The sequence below is a fragment of the Crocodylus porosus genome, unplaced genomic scaffold, assembly GCF_001723895.1.
Source record: "Crocodylus porosus isolate Cpor-Errol unplaced genomic scaffold, CroPor_comp1, whole genome shotgun sequence".
In the NCBI taxonomy this organism is placed as follows: domain Eukaryota; kingdom Metazoa; phylum Chordata; order Crocodylia; family Crocodylidae; genus Crocodylus; species Crocodylus porosus.
Window position 1 is genome coordinate 15515096 of NW_017728948.1, and position 26092 is coordinate 15541187.

The window sequence follows — 26092 nt, forward strand, 5'->3', positions numbered from 1 at the left end:
AGGTAGGGATGCTGCCCACACAATACAATGGCTATCAGTGGGGTGGGAAGAGGTTGCCCATGTACACAGTGCAGGGATGGAAGAGTGCTACATGCACAGTGCAGCAGTGTGTATGTAGGGAAGGGGCTGCACACTGCAGCAGGGGAGGGGGCTAAAGGGGTTGTGGCCTCCACTGCTGCAGTCCACATGGCATATAGCCCTCAGCTGCTTAGAAGTTGGCCAGCCCTGGGCTGCCGTATCAAAGATAATTTCTGGGTCTAAAGGAGGCAGCACACATGTTTAGGGCTCGATTTTCTAGCCTGCTTAGTTTGCTTTGCCCTGGCTAAACGAGAGCAAAGTATAGGGCAAGGAGATTTGTTAGCACCTTGTGATTCCCTTGGAGAATGTTCAGCAGTATGAAGATGGTGGACATGGCCAGCCTTCTATCCATCCTCTGTGCTTTTTGTACTATACCTTAATAGAAACTGTGGGTGGAAGTAGAAAGAGGGAAGTCATAGCAGGGAATAAAGTGCAAAAAAGGGAAGGTGTGACAGACCACAGAAGACATCCCCTGTGGTTTTAACTTACACTTGGGCTGAGTAGCAAAGAAACTTCCCTTTCTACTGTGCAGTGGAGTACTCAGCCACTGACCTTTGCCTATTTCCAGAGGAGATATTTTCCCAGTGAGAACAGGGCAGCCATAGTCAAGCCAGAATGAAAGGGAATGGAGAAAAATGGAAGGTCCCCCAGTACAGCTAGAGTTTTGTCATCAGGATCTTCTGAGTAACCTTCCCAAAACTGGAAGGTTAGAGACAGGGTGGTAGTTGGCAAAACTGTCCTCAGTGAGAGGTAGTTTCTCAAGCACGGAATTAATATCAAGCCAAGAAAATACATGTGTTGTCAGCGAACATCAAGATTTATTGTGCCTTGTGGTGAATAAATCTTGATATTTGTTTCAAGAGAAGGCAAACGCTACGTATTATTTACAGCCATTAATTATTATACAGGACCGCTCATCCCGAAGGAACCTCAAAGCATTTTACAAACATAACCAACCGCCAGTTAATTAGAGAAGGTATGCCAGAGTCAACGTGATTCAAGAAATGGGAAGAGGGCCTAGTGCAATGATTCTCAACTAGGACTGTATACCACCCTGGGGTGCCTTGTGATCCTTTTATGGGTGCCATCACGCAGCTTCAGCACTGTTAGATGTGCAGATATGATTCATAAGATAAACCAAAAGATTTTGAATGGGAATTCATAGTACTGAAAGCATCCTGTTTTGCTGGCATCTTTTTGAGTTCTTTGCAATAAAATAATTGCTCCATTATTTATCTGGAGTCAAAAACTGAGTGAAAATTAAGAGCTAGCATTTTCTGAGAGTGCCTTGAGTTTAAAAAGTTTGAGACCCAATGGTCTGGTGGGACAAGGAGTTAGCAGTAATTAGCAGGGTCTAATGGGACACAGGACAAGGAATTAGCATTATAAATTCTGTTCCCATCTCCATCATTGACTCAATGTGTCAGCCTGGGCAAATGTTTTATTCTCTCCATACCTCAGCTCTTGCATCTGTAAAATAATAGCACCTGACAGGAATCTCATTAGATTTACTTGCTAGGGTTTGTAAAGTGCTTGTAAAATTTGCAGCAAGCTTTACAAACCTTACATAAGAGACACTACAACAGTGTAATTCCTTATCATATTGTACACACTTTATACTGTGGCCATTTCTCCCACTTCTAACATGTGACCTTCTGAGTAATTTGCATTTTACATCAAATGCACACAGAAGGAATACACAATAGACAGTAGAACAGATAGTCAAGTAGAGTATTTTATCTTACTGAAAAACACTTTGGTGATTTCTGTTAAACCATAAACATCCCAGTTGAAATTTCTCTGCTACACTTCTGCTAACTGTAGCCAGAGATCTCTAATGATCATAAATATTTGGTGTTTTGGTTTCAGATCATGCTCAAAGAAGGTGCTGTGTGCTATAGCACTGTTGTGGGGCAGTCACTTAGCTCTTGGTTCATGGCATTTCCCTTACCCGTTTGCTAGTTATCTCCCTTTCCTCTGAGATTTCTTTCCCAAGTACTGATCTTCCTCAGGTTTATAATGAGATCATATCCTGAGGTGACATGGCTGGAGACTGTTAAAACTGTTTTCAGTGTTTATATGCAGTTATGGAACACCTAGTACTTTAGGTAATTAAAAACAAGTGTAGTCAACAGTGTTTTATGCCAAGGAGAAAGGACATTTTGGACCATGTAACCCACCTAGTCTTAAGTAGAAAATAAAGTTTGAGGGCACAACTGTCCCTACATTACACTTTTTGTCAACACTATTTAGCCTCAGGTTGCGTCAGGATTTTCTGCTTTTCTGCCATTGCTATGGTACAAATAAGTGCATTATTTCTGTTTCTCTCCCTGTCTCTGTTAAGTCGGCAACAAAAACAGCACAAGAACTGTAAGGCAGTGGTTATGCATTCAGCTCTTCCATCAGAAAAGCTGCTGGGCAGAGGACAGTGCACCAACATCCCCCGATGCTCACTTAGTACATGGAAGGCCTTTAAATGGCCACTGGATCACTATTTGGATACCTCCCTCTTACCATTAGTAGATCTCTTGCTCTTGCTGTCATTCTTCCCACAGCTGCTGCTTTCTGAAAAGTACAATCAAGTAAAATTGGTTTGATATACCACCTTTGCACTCTTGGCTTTTCAAAATGTTTTCTACACTAATACATTGAACTCAATGATTCTTGGCAAATGAAGAACCCATTATCATTTCTTTATGGAGGCTTAGTAAATCGTGGTCACTACTGGAGCTTTATTGACCTCTCTCATCTTTCTCTTCAGGTTTTTCATTTAATTTTTGCCTTGTGGGGAAGACGTCTCCTCAAAAGCATTCTTTCCAAGTAGGGATTCCAGCTGCTGATAAAGGGCTTTAAAAATCTTCCAGCATGGAGATTAGATCACCAAGTATCTTTTGTCTTATGAAAAGTTATACAATTAATACATCAGTGTAGATCAGTCCCAGTGTGTACTCAGTGTATACTTTTTTAAACTCCTCTTAGCTCTGTGAAATCCACCAAGTTCAAAGGAACTAAGCTGAATCCTATTTTTATTTGTGCACCACTAGCATAGCTGTTCACTGAGATCCAACTACAGAACTGATCAGGCATACTGGTGCAATGTCAGTGAAGGTAATGAGGCTGATGGGCTATGATTAAGATTATAATTTGGGCTGCAAAATATTTTTATTTCCTAAGGTTGATGCATAAGGTATGAAGAACCCAGGTCTCCATAATGTGTGTATGGTTGAGGAAAGTGTGACACTGGCTTCTTCCAAATCCTAATAATGTCTCTCCTGAACAGGATACAAGCAACTTTAGAGAAAAAGGAGAGAGATTCTGTTATCAGAAGCAAGATGCTGGGTGAGGTAGACCTCTGATTTGATACAATATGGCAAGTCTATGAGCTTGTAACCCAGTACTGCCTAGAAGTGCAGTACTGAAAGATGGGCCATTTTATAGAAAAGCTCAAAGAGTTTGTTAATTGAGAAAGGGCAGATTGTCCAGAAGTCCAGAATTATCTACTGCTTTTTTGATAGGTACAATAAAATCTTTAACTTCAACAAACCCAGCTATGAAAAAAGGCAAGAGTAACCTTGATTATATCATTCAGTGAAGTGCTGTCCCCCACAATAGCTCCATTAACCCCTAGCACTCTGTAGTGCCAAGGCTGGGCCTCAGCCAAAGTTCTAGTTTAAGACTTACCCCATTATTTGCTACCAATAAAGTCATATTGACACTTGAAAATTACCAGTTTTCTCCACAAGAAGTATTAGCGCTGAGAGAGAGATACCATATATCAAATTCTGGACTATATCTTTTCAAAAATCCATTTAACTTTCTTGTTGGTTTCTTGGCTAACTTCCTTGAGTCAAGGCAGCATTATTTTTGCTGGCACTTCACCCTAATGCAGCTATCCTCCTGCAGTTTGTTTAAGAGCAAATTGTACCAGGTCTCAGACTTTATTGCAGTATTCTGAAAGTGGTTTTTACCTGCAGTAAAACTCATACAGAAAGGTGTTTACTCTGAGGGAGATTTACCCATATAATTTACCAGCCCAAATCCTTAATGCTACTGAAATCTTGCACTGGGGTTATGAATGGGAAGCCAGGTGGCATCCATGCTGTGGGCTTTTGAGCCTCACATACATTGACCAAGAGTTCTCCAAGCAGTTCCAGTGGAAGGCAATTAATGAATGGAGGCCAATCAGGTACAAAACAGAACCTGCAATGATAAGGATACCAGGACTCACACAAGGATGACCACTCTTTCCCATATACAGGCTGAAGTAACAGCCAGGGGTGAGTCCTTCCCATAACTTCTGTTCTGGTCCTGAGGTGGATTTCATATCCCCAAACTACACTTCATCTACATATGGTCAGATTGCTTAATGTTATTGGGTAAAGTGATTAGCCCACTGCAAAACCAAAATTTAATTGGAGGTTTCCCAGACAGTTGGCTTAGTCATTCATTAGCACTGAAGGGCTCTATATTTCCTCTGCTTTAACTGTTGACTTTCACACATCAGTTGGGGCCATTTAACTAAATGCATATGTCAGCAGATTAGCTGAAAGTTAAAGATTTGGTGTTTTAATTCTGCCTAACAAAGGCCATTAATTTCTTGAGGCTGCATGCATTTAAGATCTTGAAAGGTACATCTCTTCCAATTCAATCCCTGTGGTTCAGTACCCATATTTTAGTTCAACATAGAATGATTGCCATTGCTTGCTGTAAACAAATGATATTTTGTTCCTGGAATTCATTCATCACTACTGATTTTGTATCTGTATAGGCCCTTAATGTGACAGACGGAAAATTTGTGTTGGAGACTCTAGCAGGATGCATAGAATATAAACCTCTACTGGACATAGTAGCCAATGCCTTTTTTGTTCAAGATGGGAAGCATTGCCAGTCTTCTGAGCGCAATCTGTATGTGGGTATGTATTCTTTTAAGTTAAATTATTCACTTTAACATAAAACTTTAGAAAAGTCAAATAAATGTTATTCAGATGATTCAAGTGTTGCTATTCAATTACAATGTTATTGTGCCTAATGCTATACAAAGCCCTGGCTCCTGCCCAGAGCGTTTTCAACCTACAGGCTAAATGTCGTTGGTATTAAGGGAAGTTTTGCATGAATAAGGGCTGCAGAATTTGGCCAAAAGTTAGACTGACAGTACAGAATTGACAGTACACAAAGTAACATCAGTAACCAGAAAAAATAATCCCAAGGTTGTGAATGAATCACTTTAAAAGTGAATGTGTTTCTTCAAGGTCTTCTATTTATTCCCATGTATGGAATCTAGTCCCTTTAGCATCAATCTGCAAAACTGTATAACAAAGTTATATCTGCCAGTGATGCAGGATTACTTACTCTAGGATGACATCAACAGTGATATAAAGTAATGCACCTAAGTTCCATTACTGGCACCACTACAAAGAGGTGAATTGAATTGTTTCTCATGGCAGTGAGCAGGTTAGCTTGTCTTATCATTAGCTAGTTAGCCAGATTTAGATTAATCACCTAAGTGCCTCCTACTAGCCACTGCAGTTCTTAAAAATAAGGCATCTGGCCTCAGGATAATGATTCAAGTAGGCAGGGTTAGGTGTCTAGGACGTGCACACTTGGGCACCAATGAAAAGCAAATCAGGATTATGTACCAAAGCTCCCTGTACAGAAAATCAGGTGCTATGAAAGAGCAATTCAGAGAGCTTGGAGGTGCCCAGAGGTAACCAATAGGGAACACTAAGCAGGCAGCTGTGTTTAAGCTCCTCATTCTTCCTCAGTGGTTATCCACTAAGTGACCTACTTGAATGCAGTAATTAGACCCATTGTTGTCCATACTGAACTCTGGCTCATGGAGAAAAAAAATCTTTGTTGAATGCATTTGTACAGGGTGATAGCAGTTATCTTCTCTATGCCTGATCTCTTCAGAATCAGAAGGAAGATTGGACAAGATACTGATAGCATTAATGTGACACCAGCAGTATGAACCCAAAGGTCTTCTCCAAGTAACTATGGACCAGCTATTATGGGTCAATGAGCTTGCAAGCAGAAAACTATTATACACTTCTATACTGAAGTGCTACTGTTTAGAACTTGTTGATTTACATGTTGGATGAACAGTAACAGATAAACCTATCACAGGTAGGAGTCCCTGTTGTGATTTGAGAAACCCCAAAACAAAGCTTAGTGATGGCTTCTGTGAAGATTTATTTAGCAGCTTGTGACAGGTGTGCCTCTTTGGGGTCTGTCCACTAGTGACCCTGCTCACCTGTTACGGGCCAGCCGCCCGCCTTCTTTCCTGCCATGCCTTGTTGTTAATTGCTTAATTAGAAGATGTTAATTAAGCAGAAGGCTGCCCATTTTACTGCCCCGATGCAAGGGGGTGCTATCCACAGCTCTTTTCTTCCCCTTACATCGCAGCCCAAGCCTTGCAGGTGTACTCACATCAGTTAGTCTAGGCCTTACTATATTCTGCCCCGCTTGGCTCTGAGGCTTCTCTTGCTCAGGTGGCTGTAGCCATGCCTAGCCCTAACTCTCGTCCTCAGGGTCTTGAACCCCCACCTCTCTCAGGCAGCCTCGGCCTTACCTGGCCTCCAACTGTGCACCCCAAAGTGCTGCACCCTTGCAGGTGCCAGAGTCCCCTATGAGGCCTCCTCCAACCCCTAATAGCCTCACCCAAACCACAGGTTGTAAACAACAGAAAACTCAAGCCCCTAGACTATAACATAAATCTCTGCCAATCAGCTACAACATCATTCAAGCCCTCACCAGTACCACATTGTTCAGCCATTCAGGTCCCTTCCTTTTCCTCACTCAAGCAGAGCTCCTTCCCCTCTAGCTGCCAACAGGGAACTACTGCCTGCCTGCCCTCAGCCTGGGGTTGTATGGGAGCCAAGCCCTGCCCCGTCTGGTCAGCTGACTCCCACCGGTTACCCTGGCAACCCGCAGCTGGTTTCCTTACTTATTGCTCCACAAGCAGCGGGCACCTCAGTGCCCTGCTACACAGCTATTTCTGCCTATCACAGGTTTGGTGGAGACAAGCCTGTATTCTCTCATTCTCAGTTTTAATTGCTTTCCCACCTTCTTCATCCTTGGACTTGAGTCTCGTGCTAACAATGCTCTCCAAGCCCTATCTTAAGCTTCCTTAGAACATCTATTTGTCAAAAAGACATTTCAGTAATTATTTTCTCTATTAAGAGGGTTAGCAAATTCAGTGTCATTATGGTTTCTCCACCCTACACCAGAATATATAACAGCCTTTAGAAACTTTACCATAGCTTTATGCATGCCTAAGGTGGTCTCAGTTTTTCACCCAGCCCAGTACATTTCCCGCTCCGTACCTATGTCTATTTTCTTCTCCAGTTCCTTTTTTTTGTCTTCGGACTCCATGCCCATCCAGGAAAGTTCATCTTATACCTTTAGGTATATAAAGATCCCTGTGTTATTACCCTATTTACTCAAATCCAAGACTAGATTCCTCTTCCACCCCCACCCATTCAACATGAGGAGGGAGGGGGGAAAGCATGCATAGTGCATGCAAAAAAAAGCTTTGTCTTAGGTCTGAGTATTGGATCAGGGCAGGTGGCTGCTGTAGCTCCAACTTTAGGCCTGATCTGAGGCTGGAGCTAGACCTAGAGCCACCAACTCTTTTGGGCTGGGGCCAGGGCCATAGTTGCAGGCAACACTGCTGCTGGGCCAGAGCTGGGGTGGCCTGGAGCTACCACTGCTGCCTGGCTAGAGCCAGAACTGGAGCCACTGTGTGCTCTGTGCCCTAGGCCAGAAACTGGAGCCATAGCCACCACATAGGGGACAGACAGCAAGGAGGGGGGCAGCAGAAGGGGCAGGTAGCCAGGGAGCACACATCAAAGGGGTCAAATGGGGGTGGAGGAAGGAGCAGGAGCCAGGCTGCCTGCCCCTCCCCCCCCACTTGCCTTGCCACCACTTTCTTCCCCAGCCCTGCTTTCCCCACTCCTTGTTCCCCTGCCACTGCTTTCCCCTTTATAATATTCCATGTATATAATCTGAATCTTCTTGAATTTGGGTAAATACGGTATGTAGAAGGATTAATCCTTTCACAAAATCGGGATTTGTTACCTGTAAAGAAAGATGGAAGTTCAAGTCTTTAGTTAAGCAAACTTTCCTATTGGATTTAGAGAGGGAGTTGGTATTGTTACTCCTGAGCCAGAAAGCCAGTACCTCTTGTTTTAAAGACGCACCCTGTCACTGCCACAGTTGTCCCTGGGACTTGTAAAGTAGTTAAGTGGAATTCTGTTCATTTTTCACAACGTACCTAGTATTGGATTCATTGGACTTGGTATGGCACTCCACTTAGTAAAATGAGGAATTTGTCATCCACCTGTCCCCAGTCTAACAGGAACATTTCTTGTTAATCTGCCACAGAGTGGAAATATCCAAAGGCTTTCAAGGAAGAAAGGAAAGTTACTTACAGTTACTGTTGTTCTTTGAGAGTTGCCCTTGATCATTAACTCTGTATGCTTAATATCTTTATGCTACAGGACTCTGCAGGCCAGGGAGAAAAAACTGAGGCCATTGGAAATACACACCCTTATACTGATGCTATCTGACAGCAGGCTCAGACCTCTCTGAACCAGCTAGTTTTATACAGATTAACACAGCTAACTACTTTTCTCTACCCTTATGTAGACAAAGTGATGACAATTCTAGCATGAGAGCTTTCCTGCACTCTCCAGCAGTTTTGTTATATAGTTCCACAGCCCATTGCTAGAGACACTAATCCCATAAGGAACTCCCAGAGAACAATAGTTAGTCAAAAGTAATCCTACTTTGTACATTGAGATCACTGGGAATTCTGCATGCAGACAGCTTGCAGTTCAGCCTTTAAGGAGCCTTTATTTACTTCTGATATTGTGGTATATATTTCTGTAGCGTTGCACAAAAAGACTTAGAAACATTCTGAGTGGAAAAGTCAGTAATAGCATTGCTGATAATTCAGTGATGATATATATTTTGCATATATGCAGTATCTTATATCCTGAAATACTTTATGAATACTTACTAATCTTCACAATAGCCCTTTCAGATAGCCATTGGCTTATGTTCTCCTCTGATATAACTCAAGGGAAGTTAAGAGTTGTACCATAAAAAAGAATCTGTTGTTTGTTTGGGGGTTTTTTTGCAACTTTATTTCTCATTAAACTGAAACAACAAAAGGCTACATGACTTGTCAGAGTTCACAGAGATCTGGGACAGAAGTTCCATAAAGTGGTTTGACCTAAATCAGTTAAGTCTTATACTACATCCAACCAGGTTTACCTTAAACCAGTTTTGACCATTTTGAAAGTAAATAATGTACACTGAACTTCTGTTCTGTTACACAGAACTGGTTTAAACCAGTTTCAGTTCACTTGAACTGGTTATTGCGTAACCTTTGTCCCTAGCCAGAGGGAGTCCATATAGCAGCTAGAACAAAATTTAGAGTTCTAATCTGGCATTTCCTTTAAAGCCAATGAAAGTGAAGTACTAGAGGCAGGAGGAAAAATGGCCACAACTTGTTGGAGTATATTATCCAGCAGTGCATGTTGTAATACTGTTACTTCCGTTTGCATTTCAAGATTTCAGTTGGTTTATTTATTATGTTAGCTGTAATCATTTATTACACCATTTTTATATGAGCAGCACATGGAACACTGTAGTGGGGGAAGGAGAAGGCATTGTTTTCTAAATCAAGCGCTGAGTTATAACTTTTTTTGCGATTATTTATTTCCTTGCTCAGTTGACAACTATACCCATTTTGCACCAAGTATATTGCCCTAAAGCTTTATTAAAACATGGCCATATTAGATGGAATTCCCAAAATGCTTGAGTGACTTGGGAGCACACATCTCTGTCACTGTAAATAGAACATGTGTGTTTAAGTTGCTTAGACACTTTTGGAAATTCCACTGATTTAGCCTGTAGTGATCTAACTTTGAATATGCACATTGATCTGGTTTAAACACCTTTAAATTGGGTGCATTACACATGCATTAGTGTGCCTTTTCTAATGCACATTAAATTTAGTTCCTCCAATGTGAGGTACTAAATGAATGTGCATTAGGCTGCACCAGTGTGCAGTAGTTAATTTGCACACTTTTTTAGTGACACAATGCACAGTAGACTATTTTACTGTGCATTAGCATAACATCATGGCTTTTTACGTGATACTTTTAATGCACAGTAAATTAGTCTACTGTGGCATTTAAACACACAATGGGTGCATCTGTGTGTGCTTTAATGCAATGATAAGTTCTGACTAGACGAGGGTAACAAAATTAACTCCTAACATACTGTTGAGTGCAGCAAAGGGAATCAACTAGATTGCTACACTAAATGTAAACTTAAACTTCCATGATTCAAATTAATTGTTCATCCAGGCTTGCTTTAAAGACTACCTCATTGCCTGCATGTCTCCATCATAAACAAAAGGCTTGTGTTTTTCTGTGTCTAGAGCACATAAATTATTCCTTTCAGCTGAGTGTTTTTATAATTGGATTGGTAGGACTCGTCCTCTCAAATGCCTCCATTAATCATAGGAAGAGGGGAGGCCCTTGAGGATTTTTCTTTATCAACAAGTTGAGAGCATAAAGGTCATTTGCTTAGATTTTCTAAGCTGCTTTTGACTCCCCTTGCCAAGCTTCATTGACACTTACATTATCAAAGCTGCTTATACTGGCTGTTGCTATGTGTGAGCAGATTTGAATTTTATAAAGCTTGTATTAGATGCATGTATATTCTGCTAAGACTGCTTAAATGTGTTGCCATGCAGATGCACAGGACTGAACACTTCACAACCACACATTGAGATGGCTACAGCATATTGGTCAGGATATCCTGTTAGTTACCATGCTGTGGTGGCTCAAATACTGCAGTCTAGACGGTTTGATCAAACTGAGCTATGATTAACAGAATCTGAATATAATTCTTAGTTGCCCACATGTTTTAGGAGCACCTTGGTTTTAAAGGACCACAGAAAAAACAGAGACATTTCTACCAGCTTCCATTTTATCGGGAATTTAACAGTTCCAAAAACTGGTATTGATCCAAAGCAGAATAAAAGCAAAGACATTCAGAATTTCCTGAAAAATCATGAGTGGAAGGGTGGTGTTCAAGCCAATGAAAACATTTCCTTTCACTTTTAACTTTTGACTTTTTCATTTCAAATTGTCACACAATGATTTTTGTAACAGAAAATCCTTTAGAAACAAAAGTCAAATATTTTGTTCTGAAAGTGTCAAAACAGGATGTCTGGACTTTATCAAAGTGCTTAAATAATTTATTTTCCAAATGAAATGTTGTCAAAATCAGTCTGTTCCCAGAGAGAGTCTGGGTTTTGAAGAAATGGCAATTTCCAATGAAAATATGTTCTGTCAGAAAATTTTCAGCCACCCAGGACCCCCCAACTCCTTTGCTCCCAGCACCTTGCCATATTCTACAAGGCATAGAATATACACAGAGGCATAGATAGTTTCAGCCCTGCAGACCTTCTGAAGCTTGCAAAAATGGGTTTTGCAAGTAGGCAACCACTTAGCTGAAAATGTTGTGAAGGAGCCCATGGCCTTTAGGTAACTGGGACTGATCTGGATTTTTAAATTTGAGTTCCTTAAACGCTGGAAATGATATGGAGCAGTACTGATTTACAGCAGCTGTCGATCTGACTCTAAATAGGAAATACTTATCAAATCTGAGACTCCATAGTGATAACAACAAAACCAGGAATAACTTAATAAATCCCTGCTTTTTAAGAGCAACCACTGTATTGCCCAGTTATGCAGGCAATGTTGGAAAAAGTAGTTTAAAAGTGTTAACACCAAGTCACATGATTTGGTTTCAATCAAAGTTGTGATCAGCAGAGATCTGGGTTTCCCACAGAAAAATGGAGAAAGACTTGGATTTCCCCCTTTACCAGAGTAAAACATGGATTTCTCATTTTAGCAAGAAATCCACAGAGTTTGCAAAGAGTTCTGCAGGCTGGCAGAGTTCCAGATGCAGGGAGCTGGGAGGGAACAGGAGGAGGGCTTAGACAGGGAGCACCGGTACCACCTCAAGAGTAGATCCTGCAGGTAAGTGGGGAGGGGGAGATAGAAGCCCCCATAGAGAGGGAGTTGGGAAGGGCTGGAGCTGGGGCTGCTGTCCAGCCAGGGGGTGCATGGAGCTTGGGGACTGAGGCCACAATGCACAGCAGTAGCACCCCAGCAGGGAGTGGGACAGGGCTGTGAGCAGCTTGTCCAGGGGCAGGGGGTCTGGCTCCCTGCCACTACGCACACTCTTAGGGGCCAGGGGGGTCCCATGCCCCCAGATCTGTGTGCAGGGGGGGTGCGGGCAAGCCCAATGTGGGCTTGCCCTGCTGCCCCCCTGGGGCCTCCGCAGCCTGGAGAGCGTGACCTGGCACTGCAGGACAGAGCAGGGCAGAGCAGGGATCTCTTTGTCGCTGCAAACTCCACACTGTCCTGACAACATGTCCCCTGTCCTTGCGGCAGCAGTGGGGGCAGTGGCACAGGCATGGGGTTGTGCCCCTCCCTGCTGCCATGTGCAAAGGTGATGCATTGCCACAGCAGTGCAGAGCTTACAGTGGCAAGCAGCTTTCCTGTGTGGACCTGCTGGTCCCTGCAGTGCTAGGTTGCACCCACTGGGCTGCAGAGGCCTTGGGGAAGGGAAACAGAGCAGGAGCCTGAGCCCACAGCAGGCAACCCACCCCACACACAGATCTGGGGGGCATGGGTCCCCCTTGCCTCCCTGGGAGTGTGTGCCATGGCAGGGAGCCACCCCCTCTCCACCCCCCACTTGAGCCTACAGCAGGAAAGGGAGCCGGGCTCTGCTTGCCTTCTGTTGGGGCGGGAGGGTTGTGTACCCAGGTTCCTGGCTCCGCAGCCCTGGCAGCTGGGGACCCTCTCTGGCAGGGCTGGGGGACAGGAGGCTGTGGGGGGGCAGGGAGTGAAAGGCACCAGGAGGGAGTTGCAGGGGGAGTGAGGGGCATGAGCAGGCCCTGGTGGGGATTGAGGGGTCTTTCATTTTAATCATGGATATTTGGGGTTTTATCAGAGAATTTGTGATTATTTTTTAATCATAGAAAACCAGGATCCCTGGTGATCAGAATCCCAAAGGGTAATATATATAAATACATTCTGCTGCATGTTGCCTATTGTATTTTAAATGTATGTGGGTTTTTTATAGTTGTTTGTTATCTGGCCACTTTTCAACTGGAGGAGCTTGGTCTTCAGCAGTTCAGCAGAATTGTCAAATCTCTGGATGCTGCAAAAATGCATAAGGTAATAAAAGTAAGCTCATGTTAGCACAACTTTAAAAGGTAACCTGGCACCATGTTTCCATAGTAATTGATTAATTATTTTTGAGTTGTTTGTATTTTGCTTTGATTATAAAAGTGTTAGTATTGCTTTTCCTTCTCTGAATTTTTCTGCTTCCAAGTTAATTTAAATTGAGAAACTAAAATGTTGTCTTTTGTTTAAGTTATGGGAAATCAATATTTTGCTCTCGTAAAACTGCTGCGTTTCTGCAGTCATGCTCAGGTTATCCCATATGCAGCCAAAGATCACGTGCAGCTGTGTTTACACCCTCTGAGAAAAATAAGTGGATTGCTTTGTGTAATTTGCACTGTCCTAGGTCCTGTGTTGCTTACAGGCTGCTTCAGGGATCCGCTCCTGGTTTCTGAAGTCTTGGCTATGTGGCCTTTCAGTTCCTGTATAAAGGTGAATTCAGGGAACAGGCCAACTTTAGATAACTGAAATATCAGATAACCAAGACTTACCTGCACAGCATTATGTTTATTGTCCAGCATGTTCATTTGAACCCTGACGCCCATGAGTGTTGTTGCTTCATGGATGGGGGTGGGGGTGGGCAGTAAGGTTATTTCTAAAGGCACTTAGACTGCTTTGTTTTAATGTGCCTGCTTTGAAGCAGTTCCACTAATTCAGTTCATGGACAATAATAGTATATTTCACTAATTATTAGAAAAATACAAGAGAAGTGGCTAAGAGGATTATCATAATCTGATAGGAAAACAACAGCTCATTGCAGAAAAGACTCTCCCTGATCCCTGTCTGTAACAGTTTCCTGGAAGAAACAAGTGGTTTGAACACTAGTTGAGCTCACATAAATAGCAAAGATATTTCGTTTTGCAAAGCATCTTCTTTCGAATCATTATTAATTACCCCTCCATGATTCTACCTTCTTTACCTTAGATGGTTTGAGTGCCAGTGTCCTCAATACTCTTTTACTTCACACACAGTTTTTCTGACCTTGAACATAAGACATTTGTTCCATAAAGGAATGTGTAGCATTGGGTGACCTTCTGCATCTGCTCTTCTATTTCTTTTGGTATGCAGTTCTTCCTATCTACATGTCTTTTTCAGGCCTTTGTCACATTAGAATCTTGGTTTTCACCTTTTGCATGAAATGAGACTCTCTGTTTCCAGACTGATGCTAGATTCTGTGAATACACCTGCAGCAGTGGATTTAGAAGCAGCAGTTTGTCCCCCAGCAACAGGGACTAAAACAGCAGAAGGCAGATTTGCAGCTGTAGCAACAGCAGGAGGTTGACAGACAAAATTCTGAGACACTCTTTCAGGATGCTGACACATAGACAACATACAAGAACTATCCTTTTTTTTTTTTTTTAGCTGAGATGCAAAACAATAATTTGTGTATATTACCAAAATAGATTTTACCTTTGTCTAATGCAGATAAAGATATTTTTCTTCAAACCATGGGTCCATTTGTGTTAATCATATAAGGTAGGGCGCCATATCTGTAAACACTTAACAAAAGACAGGGCTTGCCTTAAGGCTCATACAGGGCTGGATGTTTTGATTAAGACAAAAAGATTAGAGAGACTACACACATCAGTCCAAATACAAAATTGCCAGATCTATAAATGTGTTATTAAGAGAAGTTTCAAGAGTTCGTTATGGTCATGTATGTGTAAGTTCAAGTGTTCAATAAGAACACAAGTCCTGCTTGTGTTCTTATTATCTGAATTATTCTCATTCTTTTGTGAGCAAATATAGAGTGTGTATATTACAGAAAAGAACAAAAGACCACCAATACAAACCAAAGGAATTATTTTTATAACTGTTTGTTTGTATGGCATCTTCCCATTTTGCTGATTCAGTCTTGTCTACCAATAACTGCTCTGAATGAAAGTACCCCATGACTAATATTATCGACTGCACATGAAGTGATACCAATAGTCAAGGTTGGCTAGTACTTCACATTATTAGACTCAGTAGAAAAATTCAGTGATCTTGCTCAACTTCAGCTGATTGGGCTGAATTTTTTGAGCCCAGATGTCTATTTCAGGTTGGATATTTTTGGAATGTTTCAGCAGAAATGTATCAGCTGCTTGAGAGATCTGATTACATAGTTTTTTCCCATCCATTTAAAAAATTACAGCTGCTTCAAGAGGAACTCCATCTTAGAGTTTCTCTTTGGCTTAGAGCAAAGGCTTAATATTTGATCAGGAATTCATCCTCATGTCAGGGAGAGGCATTGAATTGCTCCTCAGGGGGAAAAAAATCATTTGACAACATTTTAAGTTTTATGAAAAATCTCAGCACATACTTGGTAGAGACTCACTAGAGTTCAGCATGTAAATTCTCCAAAGATTCTGTTTGTCCTGGAAATGATCCATCCCTTCTTATGACCAGCTTGCATCACAGCCACTGAACAACTAACAATTTCATAGACATTAGAGGTTGGAAGGGACCTCTTGAGATCATCGGGTACAGCCCCCCCGCCGTCAGATGACCCCAGCAAGAAATATATCCACTTGTTTTTTGAAGGAGTCCAGAGTAGGTGCTTGCACCACCTCTGGGGGGAGTTTGTTCCAGACCCTGGACATGCACACCATAAAGAACTTTTTTCTTATATCTAGTCTAAATTGGCCTTCCTGGAGTTTATGGCCATAAGACCTTGTTATCCCTTGTGGAGCTCTGAGCAGGTGTTCTCCCAGGTCCTGATGTACCCCTCTTATATAATTGTAGGCTGCCACCAAGTCCCCCCTGAGCCTTCTCTTCTCCAGACTGAGGAGTCCGAAGTCCCTCAGCCTCTCCTCATATGGCCTTCCCTCCAGGCCTTGGATCATATGGCCATCGGACTGTACGATGATCAATCCTGGAGCTGAACAGATTCCTGGTTGGAGGTAGAACTAAAAGGCAGTGTAGATTTTGGAGAAGGTGAAATTAAATGACAAACTGAGGGCAGGAAACTGGGGCAAGGAGCCAGGAAAGAGAATGAGGTTGAAAGAGGAGTCTAGGGAAGGGAGGAAGGCTATGATTTAGGACGTTCCAGTCAGGAGACCAAAATTGGCTATGATGGAAACTGGGATGAAGATCATAGAATCATAGAAGTCGGGTCAGAAGGGACCTTGTAGATCGTCAAGTCCGACCCCCTGCCTGGGCAGGAGAAAAAACTGAGCTCAAATGATCCCAGCTAGGTAGGCATCAAGTCTCCTTTTAAAGACCCCCAGGGTAGGAGCCAGCACCACTTACCATGGAAGTTGGTTCCAGATCCTAGCCGCCCTGACCGTGAAGTAGTTCTTACGGATGTCTAATCTAAACCTACTCTCCAGCAACTTGTGGCCGTTAGTCCTTGTTATGCCGGGGGCGCTGGGGGAAACAAGGTCTCTCCCAAACCCTTCTTGTCCCCCCTAGTGAGTTTATAGACAGTCACCAGGTCTCCCCTCAGCCTTCTCTTGTGAAGGCTGAACAGGTTCAGGTCCCGCAGTCTTTCATTGTAGGGTGTGCCCTGTTGGCGCCGGATCATGTGGGTGGCCTTCGTCTGGACCCTCTCAATGTTGTCCACATCCCTCCTGAAGTGGGGTGCACAGAACTGGACACAGTACTCCAGCTGCGGCCTGACCACTGTTGCAGAGAGGGTGTGGATCACCTCCTTGGCTCTACTTGAGAGGCACCTGTGGATGCATGACAAGGTCCGTTAGCCCTGCCAACCATGACCTCGCATTGTCAGCCCATGTTCATCTTGGAGTCAGTAATGACTCCGAGATCCCTTTCTGCCTCCATGCTCTCAAGATGGGCGTTACCCATCTTACAAGTGTGCTGCTGGTTACTACTGCCCAAGTGCAGCACCCTGATAGGCAATCCTAGAAACGAAGAGACTGGGACTCACCAGAAAAGTCCCTTCTACTCTGTCTTCTAAGCAGAATAAACAACAGGTCTGTCACTTTTTAGGAGATTTTTACAGTAAGGAACAATGGCCACTCAGAATAGCAGATAATAGGTACTATAACATAAAAATACAAAAAATTACTGGTAACGAGGATCCTACCTACTAACAAGCAGCCAAAGAGAGGATAAGGGAAATACAAAGGAATGCTTCTCATGACTCAAATTTGGTAACTGATCTACAGGACATAAAAGTTCCCATTGTAAAAGAATGAAAAAATGTGCTATAGTTTCAGGAGGCTACATTCTTCCCACACTTCCTCTCTGGACAGCTCTATGACATTAATGATCAAAGCCAAAGTTGTGGACTTTAGCTCAGATAGGGTTTAAGTCAGAGATAGTGGCTGGCAACCCCTAGAATGCGTTCCAAAGAGAAGCTTTCAAAGCTTTCTCTGGCATGTTGCACAAGGAGCTTCTGTAGTGCACCGCTAGTTGACCTTTCTTGGCTGCCTGTGAGGACCAAACAATGGTGACTGAAATGTATCTCACGGTAGCAATTATCCAAGTATACATATCACAACTGTATATTTGCAGATACAGATTGTTCAGATTGTTTGTTAACTACATAATTACCATGATTTGTAACCTAATAGAATGCAAAGTGTTAATGGCCAATTTGTAATTGGAATAACAGCAGGAAGCCTCCAGAGACAATAACCACCTGTTAAGACGGCAGTCAGAAAACGGTGGATAAGAAGCTGCTGGCAACTCAAGAACAATAGTTATTAAAAGTCAATATATATGGACTGAATTTTAAAAAATCTTTATTAGGTGGCTTTGGATCAGGTTTGATCTTTGCTTAGTATTTATTATTGCTTCAGTAACTGCAAGCACTTCGCAAGGTCTGTGCCCTGGTCAGAGATTGCTGAAACAGCAATAACTCAGAGACACAGTAGCATGTGGCATCACGGTGCACAGTTGATTGCTTCTTGTTAGGGTGGTCTGGGTTGTGTGCAGAGAAGATAAAGGATTGAGGAATGGGAGGAGGAAAATATTCCATCTTCTGCATCACAGAGGAGGATGCAGACCAGTCACTTGAAGCTGAAGCAGAGTAAATTTAGAGTGGATATCTGGAAAAACTTCTTCACTATGGCTGCTTACAGATGTCACAAAGCAAAGCAAAACAGTGCTTTACTTGCAGCTTAGTGCACCCTCGCACCAAGAACAGCTCATGCCCAAAAGAGTCATCACATTAGTTTGACCCAACTCACCCAACATCTGTATAGGGTTTTTTAAACTTCAGCAGGGTTTTTTGGCCCTTCTATCTAATAGCTGATGGAAGCAGATATTACACAAAAGCACCAAAAAGTCCTGCTGAAGCACCCAGTATACACAGATGCTAGGGAGTCAGGTTGAACTAACATGCTTCCTTTCCAGTAAAGCACTGGTTTTGTGTTTTTTCATGTCTGTCAGCATGATTGTGAGAATAGTGAGGCAGTGGAATAGACTGCGTAGGGAAGTTATGGACTCTCCATCACTAGAGGTGTTCAAGAAGAGTTTCAGCAGCCAGTGGCTGGGGATGATATAGACAGAGCTATGCCTATTTTCTACCATGGGTATTTCTCATGCTTCTAGATTTTGATCGTTTCCTGCCCACAACCCTTTTTCTGTTGTATGTGTCAGGGTGTTTTTAAGTCTCCCCAGAGGCATTGGCTACAGCTAAGGCTGGGGATTTCAATCGGGTGTGCCAATTCTCTTTCTAGGAACATAACCAGAGGTTCCTGGCTACAGTGTCTTGTTCCTCTGCTCAAGGTCAGACCACTTGCCATATTTGGGGTCTGGAAGGATTTTTACCCCATGGCCAAATGGGTATGGACTCTGTGTGTATGTGTGTGTGGGGGGGGGGCGGGGTGGCCTTCCTTTGTAGTGCGGGGCATGGCACTCTATCTTTTGAGCATACTGACAACACTATACAGAAGCAGGATATTAGCTGTCATAGTTTCCCTGCTTTACTTGTGGCACATTAGGGTGTTAGGTCTGTGTTAGGTCACTGTTGGGGGTCGTCTTATGTAGAGTTTAGGTGATGGTTTATATAGGATGATTTGGATAGACAGGGGTTGGATTAGACATCTGGAGGAACTGTCCACCCCTACTTCTCTGTGACCCTATGATACTATGAAAGGATCAGCAGTCCTTTTCTGGGGACATAAATCCCTCCCCTGCCCCTACCCCTCTGGCACTCAGCAGCACCTCTCCACCCACCCCCACAACTCTCCCACCCATCATATTTGATCATACCAAATAGCAATCTTCTAGTTCAATGGGAATATATCAATTAATTGTGCTAAAAACATCAGTGTGATATACCTGCTTCACTAAGTTAAAATCATTGTATTAGAGAAGTTAGTTGTTTTTCAGATGCAAACTCTTGTGTCTTAATAATATTACTGTGTTTTGAAAATAAATTTACAATGTATCTGAAAACCATTGTGCTGTGACAACAGATGTTTTTCAGGCTACAGAGCTTTTTCTGACCTACTCATCTCACAATGTAAGGCTGAAAGACATGGGGTTACTACAACCAAATTGAGATGAATCTGCAAATGTCAAGGCATATTTTCATTTCAATTAAAGAGTAAGGTGTCAGGAGTATTTGTAAGAAAAATGGTGTAATTTGTAAGAAAAGCTGTATAATGTTAGTTCAAGTCTTCAGTTCATTATATTTGAAAGAAGTAATTTATTTTTAGTTTCTTAGATTCTTCTTCAGTGTCTTGAATTTAAATACCTGGATAAAAGATGAATGGAGTCAAATATATGATTCACCTTATGTGAAGGAAAATTGGATTGATCCATTGCTAAGGTAAGCAGCAAATAGTCCGTCTGTGTGCATTTGAAAGTTGAAATATGATATCATGGTAAAAGATAAGTTTTCAGGCAGGTCTTTCTTCTTCATAGCATGTTAACTTCTGTGAAGCTATACAGCATACTGCTGCTCTTGTTGAAGTAAATTTCAAACTCTCATTAACTTCAACAAGAGCAAGCAGGCCCTTTAATTTTCCTTCAAGCAAAGGTCCATGGAGCTAAGAAAAATTCTCTCTCAGATGTTGCACACGAGTTTTTCAGTCCAGTGGAGTACATAATTTGAAACTGGAAGATACAACATTCAAATCAGATTAAAGTCAAAGGCTTTAACCATCTTGTAGAGTTAGACTCTGCTCTAGCAAAACACTTAAGCTGTGTGTCTTTAAGCACATGAGTAATCCATTTGATTTCAATGAAACTACTCATATGCTTGAAGCTGTATATGTGCTGAGATGATTTGCTGGGTCATGGCTTTATGACTGCCTGCATCCTTTTTTTTGTTTAACCAAGTTCAGCGAGTATTCTAACATGGGTGCATCTATGCTGCAGCTGGGACGTGTGTCTGCAAGACTCGTAGGTATATCTATACTGGCTTTCATCTATCTAGCTTAAGTAGATAAATGCAAGTTAGTAAGTTCACAGTAGCAGTGAAGTATACAGCCTAATAATAACCAAGTATATACCCACTGTCCTTGGCAGGTGTTTACAGCCCACTGTGAAGTCTGTTTCTTCACAGTCTTAGTATTATTGTAACCCTGGGTGGTTAGGTTGCAGCTACTTTCAGCATACCTGGGCTGCAGTCACACTTCCCTCTTGCTGTGTAGACATACCAGTAGATGAAAGCATATTATGAAATGTTTTGGCTGAAGCAGAGTTTAAACCATGTTCTAACAGTGTGTGAAATTAATAAACTTCAGTTGTTTTTGTGGTGCCAAAATAGTGATGGCAGTGGTGCAGTTCTGGCTCTAAATATACATATACATCTCTAATAAGGTCACCAGGAGTCAGCAGTGCATGTGTGAAGGCAGAACTTAGCCCAGTATATTCCCAGTATCATGATTCAAAATACAGTGTTTCCTTACAGAAATAATTACATTTCTTTTAAATCTCTCTTCATTTGCAATCATAGATATAAACCCTTTGGGCCAAATTCTTATTTATGGCAGTGTAAAAGGGGGTTAAAGTGAGTGTCCTCAAGGACCCTTTTTATGCTGTTAAAATGGTCTTACTATACATAAGAAGTGGGGCTATTATTTTTGTTTAAAACCCATATCCTCCTTTCCAAAACCATCCCCTTTTCTGTATATGCAGCAAAGCTCAATCCTGTATCTTTTGCTGAGGCGAAACTCTTGTTGGAATCGAAATAGCCTTAGTAAGGATTGCAGGGCTGGGCACGTGTGTAGCAGCACCTACATAAGTACAAAAGGATTGAAGTGCTGCTTGCAGTGAGCATGCCTGGCTTACCATTGAGAGCTGCTCAGGAACATCTACAAGCCACTTTTGCTTAGGAAATGACCTGCATCAAGGGGCTTGTATGGGTAACCATCAGTTGAAGCAAGTCAGCAGCTTCAAATGTTTTAAATGTATTTTTGCTTTTAGTCTCCCTGAAATTAATGGAGGAATTCCACCACCTTCAGTGGGGTTTGGTTTACTGCCAGAAGTCCATGATTGGCATTACTCCAGAATTATAGCACAATCTAAGATTCTGCAGCCCATTTTCCACTGTCATTGGGAGAACTGAATCATGGGAGTAAAACTCCGTTACACTTCCCTTCTCTAACATAAGCATTTCAGGAACACAGCAGGACATAATTTTCCTGTTGATTTGAGTAGCTGTGGGCACATCAAAGGTTTGCATTCTGTTGTTATAGAGGTGCTATAAAACAGAGAAAAACTGGTGAAGAATGCACAAAGATAATGGTATCTGGTGAACTTCTTATAGAAAGAAGGCAAGGGATAAATTGTTTTTCACTGCATTGAGGCTGTTAGGGTTTTCAAATTAATGCACACTTGCATAATTCAGTGCCTGAGTAATTGCATGTAAGATAGTAATGCTTGCTGCAGATATTTGTCCCTGAGCTTTGAAAGTTTTGATCTTCATATAGGCCAAAATAAATCCAAAAAACCTAAACTATAGTGTGTCACCTTTTTCTTTTATGGATTCCTTTATTCACATAAATTATTTGTCTTCCTAGTTTTTGATAAAATGAAATTATGCTGTGCCACTGATATGTTAACTCTGTCAGACAGACAAAACAGTATTACTTAGACCACTGTTTGTCTTTATTCTTTTTCTTTGTACCTACTTTACTTATGATAACCATCTCTGTTGACTTACTGTCTGACACTGTTGCAAAATGAGCTTGCAGTGTGTTTGCTTAATCTGCAAAATTACAGTTATTTCACTTCTAGTGTTTCAAAATAGATAATTTAAATAAAATAATAATAAAATTACAGTTATTTCACTGCTAGTTCTGTCAAGAACTAAGGTAATATTTTCATTTGAGAGCCACAGCCTGTGAAACTAAGTCATGGTACAAATGAGTGTAATCAATTCAGTTAAAAGGGAATCAACAGAACTGTCAGATTATTATAGTATTTGTCTCAATGCCACCATTGGATATTGTACGATTATGGAATGATATAAGAGAAAACAGGAAAATGAGGTTTAAAAATCTTTTTTTTTTATTTAAAGATGGCAGCCAAAAATACAGCAATTGATTGAGCAACTTGCTGATAAGCTAGATAATCATGTTACCACTGTAAAGTCTTCAACAGTCACTGAACCAAAGGAGTTTAATTTGACCATTCCCAAGCCACGGGCCATTCCAATACCTGAGCCAATACCATTACAGGAGAGGACTCAACCTGTAAGTGTTTTTACGCTCTTGAGATTGTTAAACTGTATGTGTTCATATATGCACTTAAGCATTTAATTAAATTAACAGGTTTTTTCTGTAGTTATTTGAATTTAAGATTTGAAGAAAGCCTACTAAAGTTGATAGAACAACAAGAAAAATGGGTCTGATGCCTACCTAGAGTTATGGAGGAAAACCATTTGTAGGGAATATTTCATTGCTGTTATTGGGTGTTTTCTGAGATTCTGCCCTACAGCAAGACTAAAGGAAAGCAAAAAGGTAGCTTGTACAGCAGCAGTTCCCAATGTTGGGGTTGTGATCCCGTTTGGGGTTGCAATGATAAAAAATGGGGTCATGCACTGCCAGGGAGGGAGGCATGGGAGGAAAGTTACTCCAAGATTTGTGCATGGGATGGGGGTAGATGTGGGCTTCCTGCTGCAGGCCTGGGTCTCCCTGCCCTGCTGCCCTCGTCCTAGGGCCTCCGCAGCCCAGTAGGGAGGACATGGTATGGGAGGGTAGGGAGGCTCGGTGCCATTGCTGCCAACCGTGCAACAGCGGAGCACATGGTTCTGAACCACTGCTGACAGGCAGGCAGGGGGCACCTTGTCGTGGCAGTGGCAATGAGACCCCGCTACCCTCCCGCACTGGGTCCTCCCCTCCGGGCTGCAGAAGCCCCAGAGGAGGGCAGCAATGCAGGGAGCCAGGAGCCCACAGCGAGCAGCCCACATCCTCCCTGCTCACCAGTGGGCTCTGCTCTGGCCATGCTGCCCATGGGGGGAGAGAGAAGAGGGGAACTGGGCTCTGTGCTCTGCTCTGGCTGCAGTAACTGCCATCTGCTGTGGGTGGGGGGCTCAGGTCCTTCTTGCAGGGGCAGGGCACTGCAGGCCCTGGCTCTGGTCCCATAGCCCTGGCCCACCAGCAGGGCTGGGGGCTGCAGGTTGTAAGCAAGGGGCACTGGCAGGACCAGGAGTGTAGGATGGGGAGTGATGGGCATCTGGGGGAGTGGGAGGGCTGCAGGTTGGGAGTGAGGGGCCAGCCTGAGGAAATGGGGTTGTTCTGAGGAAAAGTTTGGGAAGCACTGTCTTACAGGTCACAAACAAACATTCATTTCTAGCAGCAAGAAATTTCCACCACTAGAAATCTTTCTAAGAGAAGGAGCATGCAAGTGTTCAGCCTACCTCTCCCCGGCTCTCAATGCCATCACCAAATCATGGTGATCCACATCTGGGGAAGGGGTAGGAAGCAGTGGCTGCTCCATTCCTGCTAGTCCCTAGGGAGAGAGGAGCACCTGGGAAAGACTCACCAGACCTTCCCCAGATTGGAGTCTGGGGAATGTGTGGGGAACAGCCTCCTCCATTCTGCTACTGGTCTCAGAGAGCGGAGTGGAGGGGGCAGTGGGAAAAGCCCACAGCCTGTTGCCCAAGCCAGGCAGCTTGCTGCCCCTGTTCCCTCCTGGACCAACGTGGGAGGCAAAGCTCTGCCCACTCTTCAGACTAGAGACCCTGCTGTGGGTAAACAAGGGGAGCATTACCCTGTTGCTTCTCTCCCCTCCTGGACCAGAAATAGGGGGGAGTGTACACACGTTCAGTTTTGCAAGAGAGTGTCTGTCTCAGGGAAGACCTTTCTTCAGGCTGACATCTGGAAGATCTTTCTTCTGGAGGGAGCATGTTTCCTCTTGGAGAAATCAAAGGAACACTTGTTCACTCATAGTTTCTGTCAAGAAAGTGGTGATTCTCCTGCTGGAAATATAATGTCTGTATGTAGCCACAGCTGTATGTGCCTTTGGAAAACCTCACGAAAAGCAAGTTTGAGGCAGATGCTGCTCCCAGCCACTTAAATAAGTGGGTTGTTTTTCTTTGGGAAATAATATATAGGTACAGACTAGAAAAGAACCATCACATTGTGACTTTTATAAGAATATATAACTCTGATCGTTCTCCCACTAAAGTAAATGGCAAAGTTCCCAGAAATATCAATGGAAGTAAGATGGCTTCCAGATTTGCAGCTTGTCCTCAAGTGTAAAATTTCATTGCTTACATTGCAAAATTTTCACCTTAATGCTAACATTTAGTATTTAATATATAGTGCTTGCATCCAGAGAAGACTAGAGATTTTTCTCTGAGAATTTACCTCTGTTATCTTACTCATGGAAGTAAACACAGTGGGCAAGAATCTAATTTCATTTACACTGCCACAAGTCTTGGGGGATACCATGGACGTTAATGGGGCAGTTTATTTGGTTAATTCTAACAGGATTTGGACCAAGCTTTCTAACATTTGCTCAATAAAGATTCCATGATTGTTCCTTGTTAGATGTATAAGCAAAGCTGTTCAGGAGCTCCATCTCTGTCTATTATCTACAACTTTTTATTAGCACATTAGTTCTAAATAATATGTGTTGAATGCTCATGGAAATCCTTTCTGTATTTTGGGTGGTTGTGCAATTTAGCAGCAGCACAGGGTAGAGTTAGTGGGACTTCACATTGAAACAACTAAATACTGGGTTTGGAAAAAATGCATTTATGGACTGCTTACTGAGCGCAGAAATGAGTCACGGTTCCGCCAGCTGGGCACCTTTAGGCTGCACTTTTCCTCTTAGAACAATGTTGCCATAATGTACATTCATGTTTTGAAATTCATTTGCATTGCAAGAATTATACTGAACTTTGTTTTAAATTACAAGTCTGCCAAATTGTCAAAGTGTTCACAGGAACCGAATACCGTTGGCACAGTATGAGCAGATAGCCTGCTACCTTCTGCACTATCTCTGCAAATTTCCCTTCAACCCTGTTAATCACTGCCATTGGTTTATATCACAACCCCATCCAAACTAAAGACTGCTAATTATATTGAATTGTTTAGTCATTTTGCAGACATGGACAAGTCTCCCCCAAAAGCCAAACTGAGACCATGGTATTAATTTATTTTATAAGTTGCATCAGATTTATTTGGCCCCACACAGCCAACCCAGACTGCAGGATAGGGGTGAGAAAAATGTGACCATAGCTTCTGGACAGACTGCTGTATGATGAGAAGTTGTGCATAAATGGATGGCACAGACAGAAATAAGTCCCTTTGTGCTATATCCTGCATGCTGCTGGAAAATCTTGTCCTGCCACCTCATGTGAGGCTACTGGTTGCACAGGAGATCAGTTT

At 42.5% G+C, this 26092-nt stretch overlaps 1 protein-coding gene across 3 annotated transcripts in view; it reads left to right on the forward strand.

Moving 5' to 3' along the window:
• CFAP99 (cilia and flagella associated protein 99) overlaps positions 1-26092 on the forward strand; it is a 105072-nt gene that overhangs the window by 26765 nt on the left and 52215 nt on the right. For 2 of the 3 annotated variants that reach the window (XM_019553330.1, XM_019553327.1), the window contains exons 3-6: positions 4847-4991; positions 13252-13346; positions 19964-20076; positions 22774-22948. In XM_019553330.1, the coding sequence (XP_019408875.1) occupies positions 4847-4991; positions 13252-13346; positions 19964-20076; positions 22774-22948 (528 nt within the window). Of the gene's footprint in view, positions 1-4052; positions 4265-4846; positions 4992-13251; positions 13347-19963; positions 20077-22773; positions 22949-26092 lie in introns of all 3 variants that reach the window. The other variant, XM_019553329.1, reaches the window with a different exon arrangement.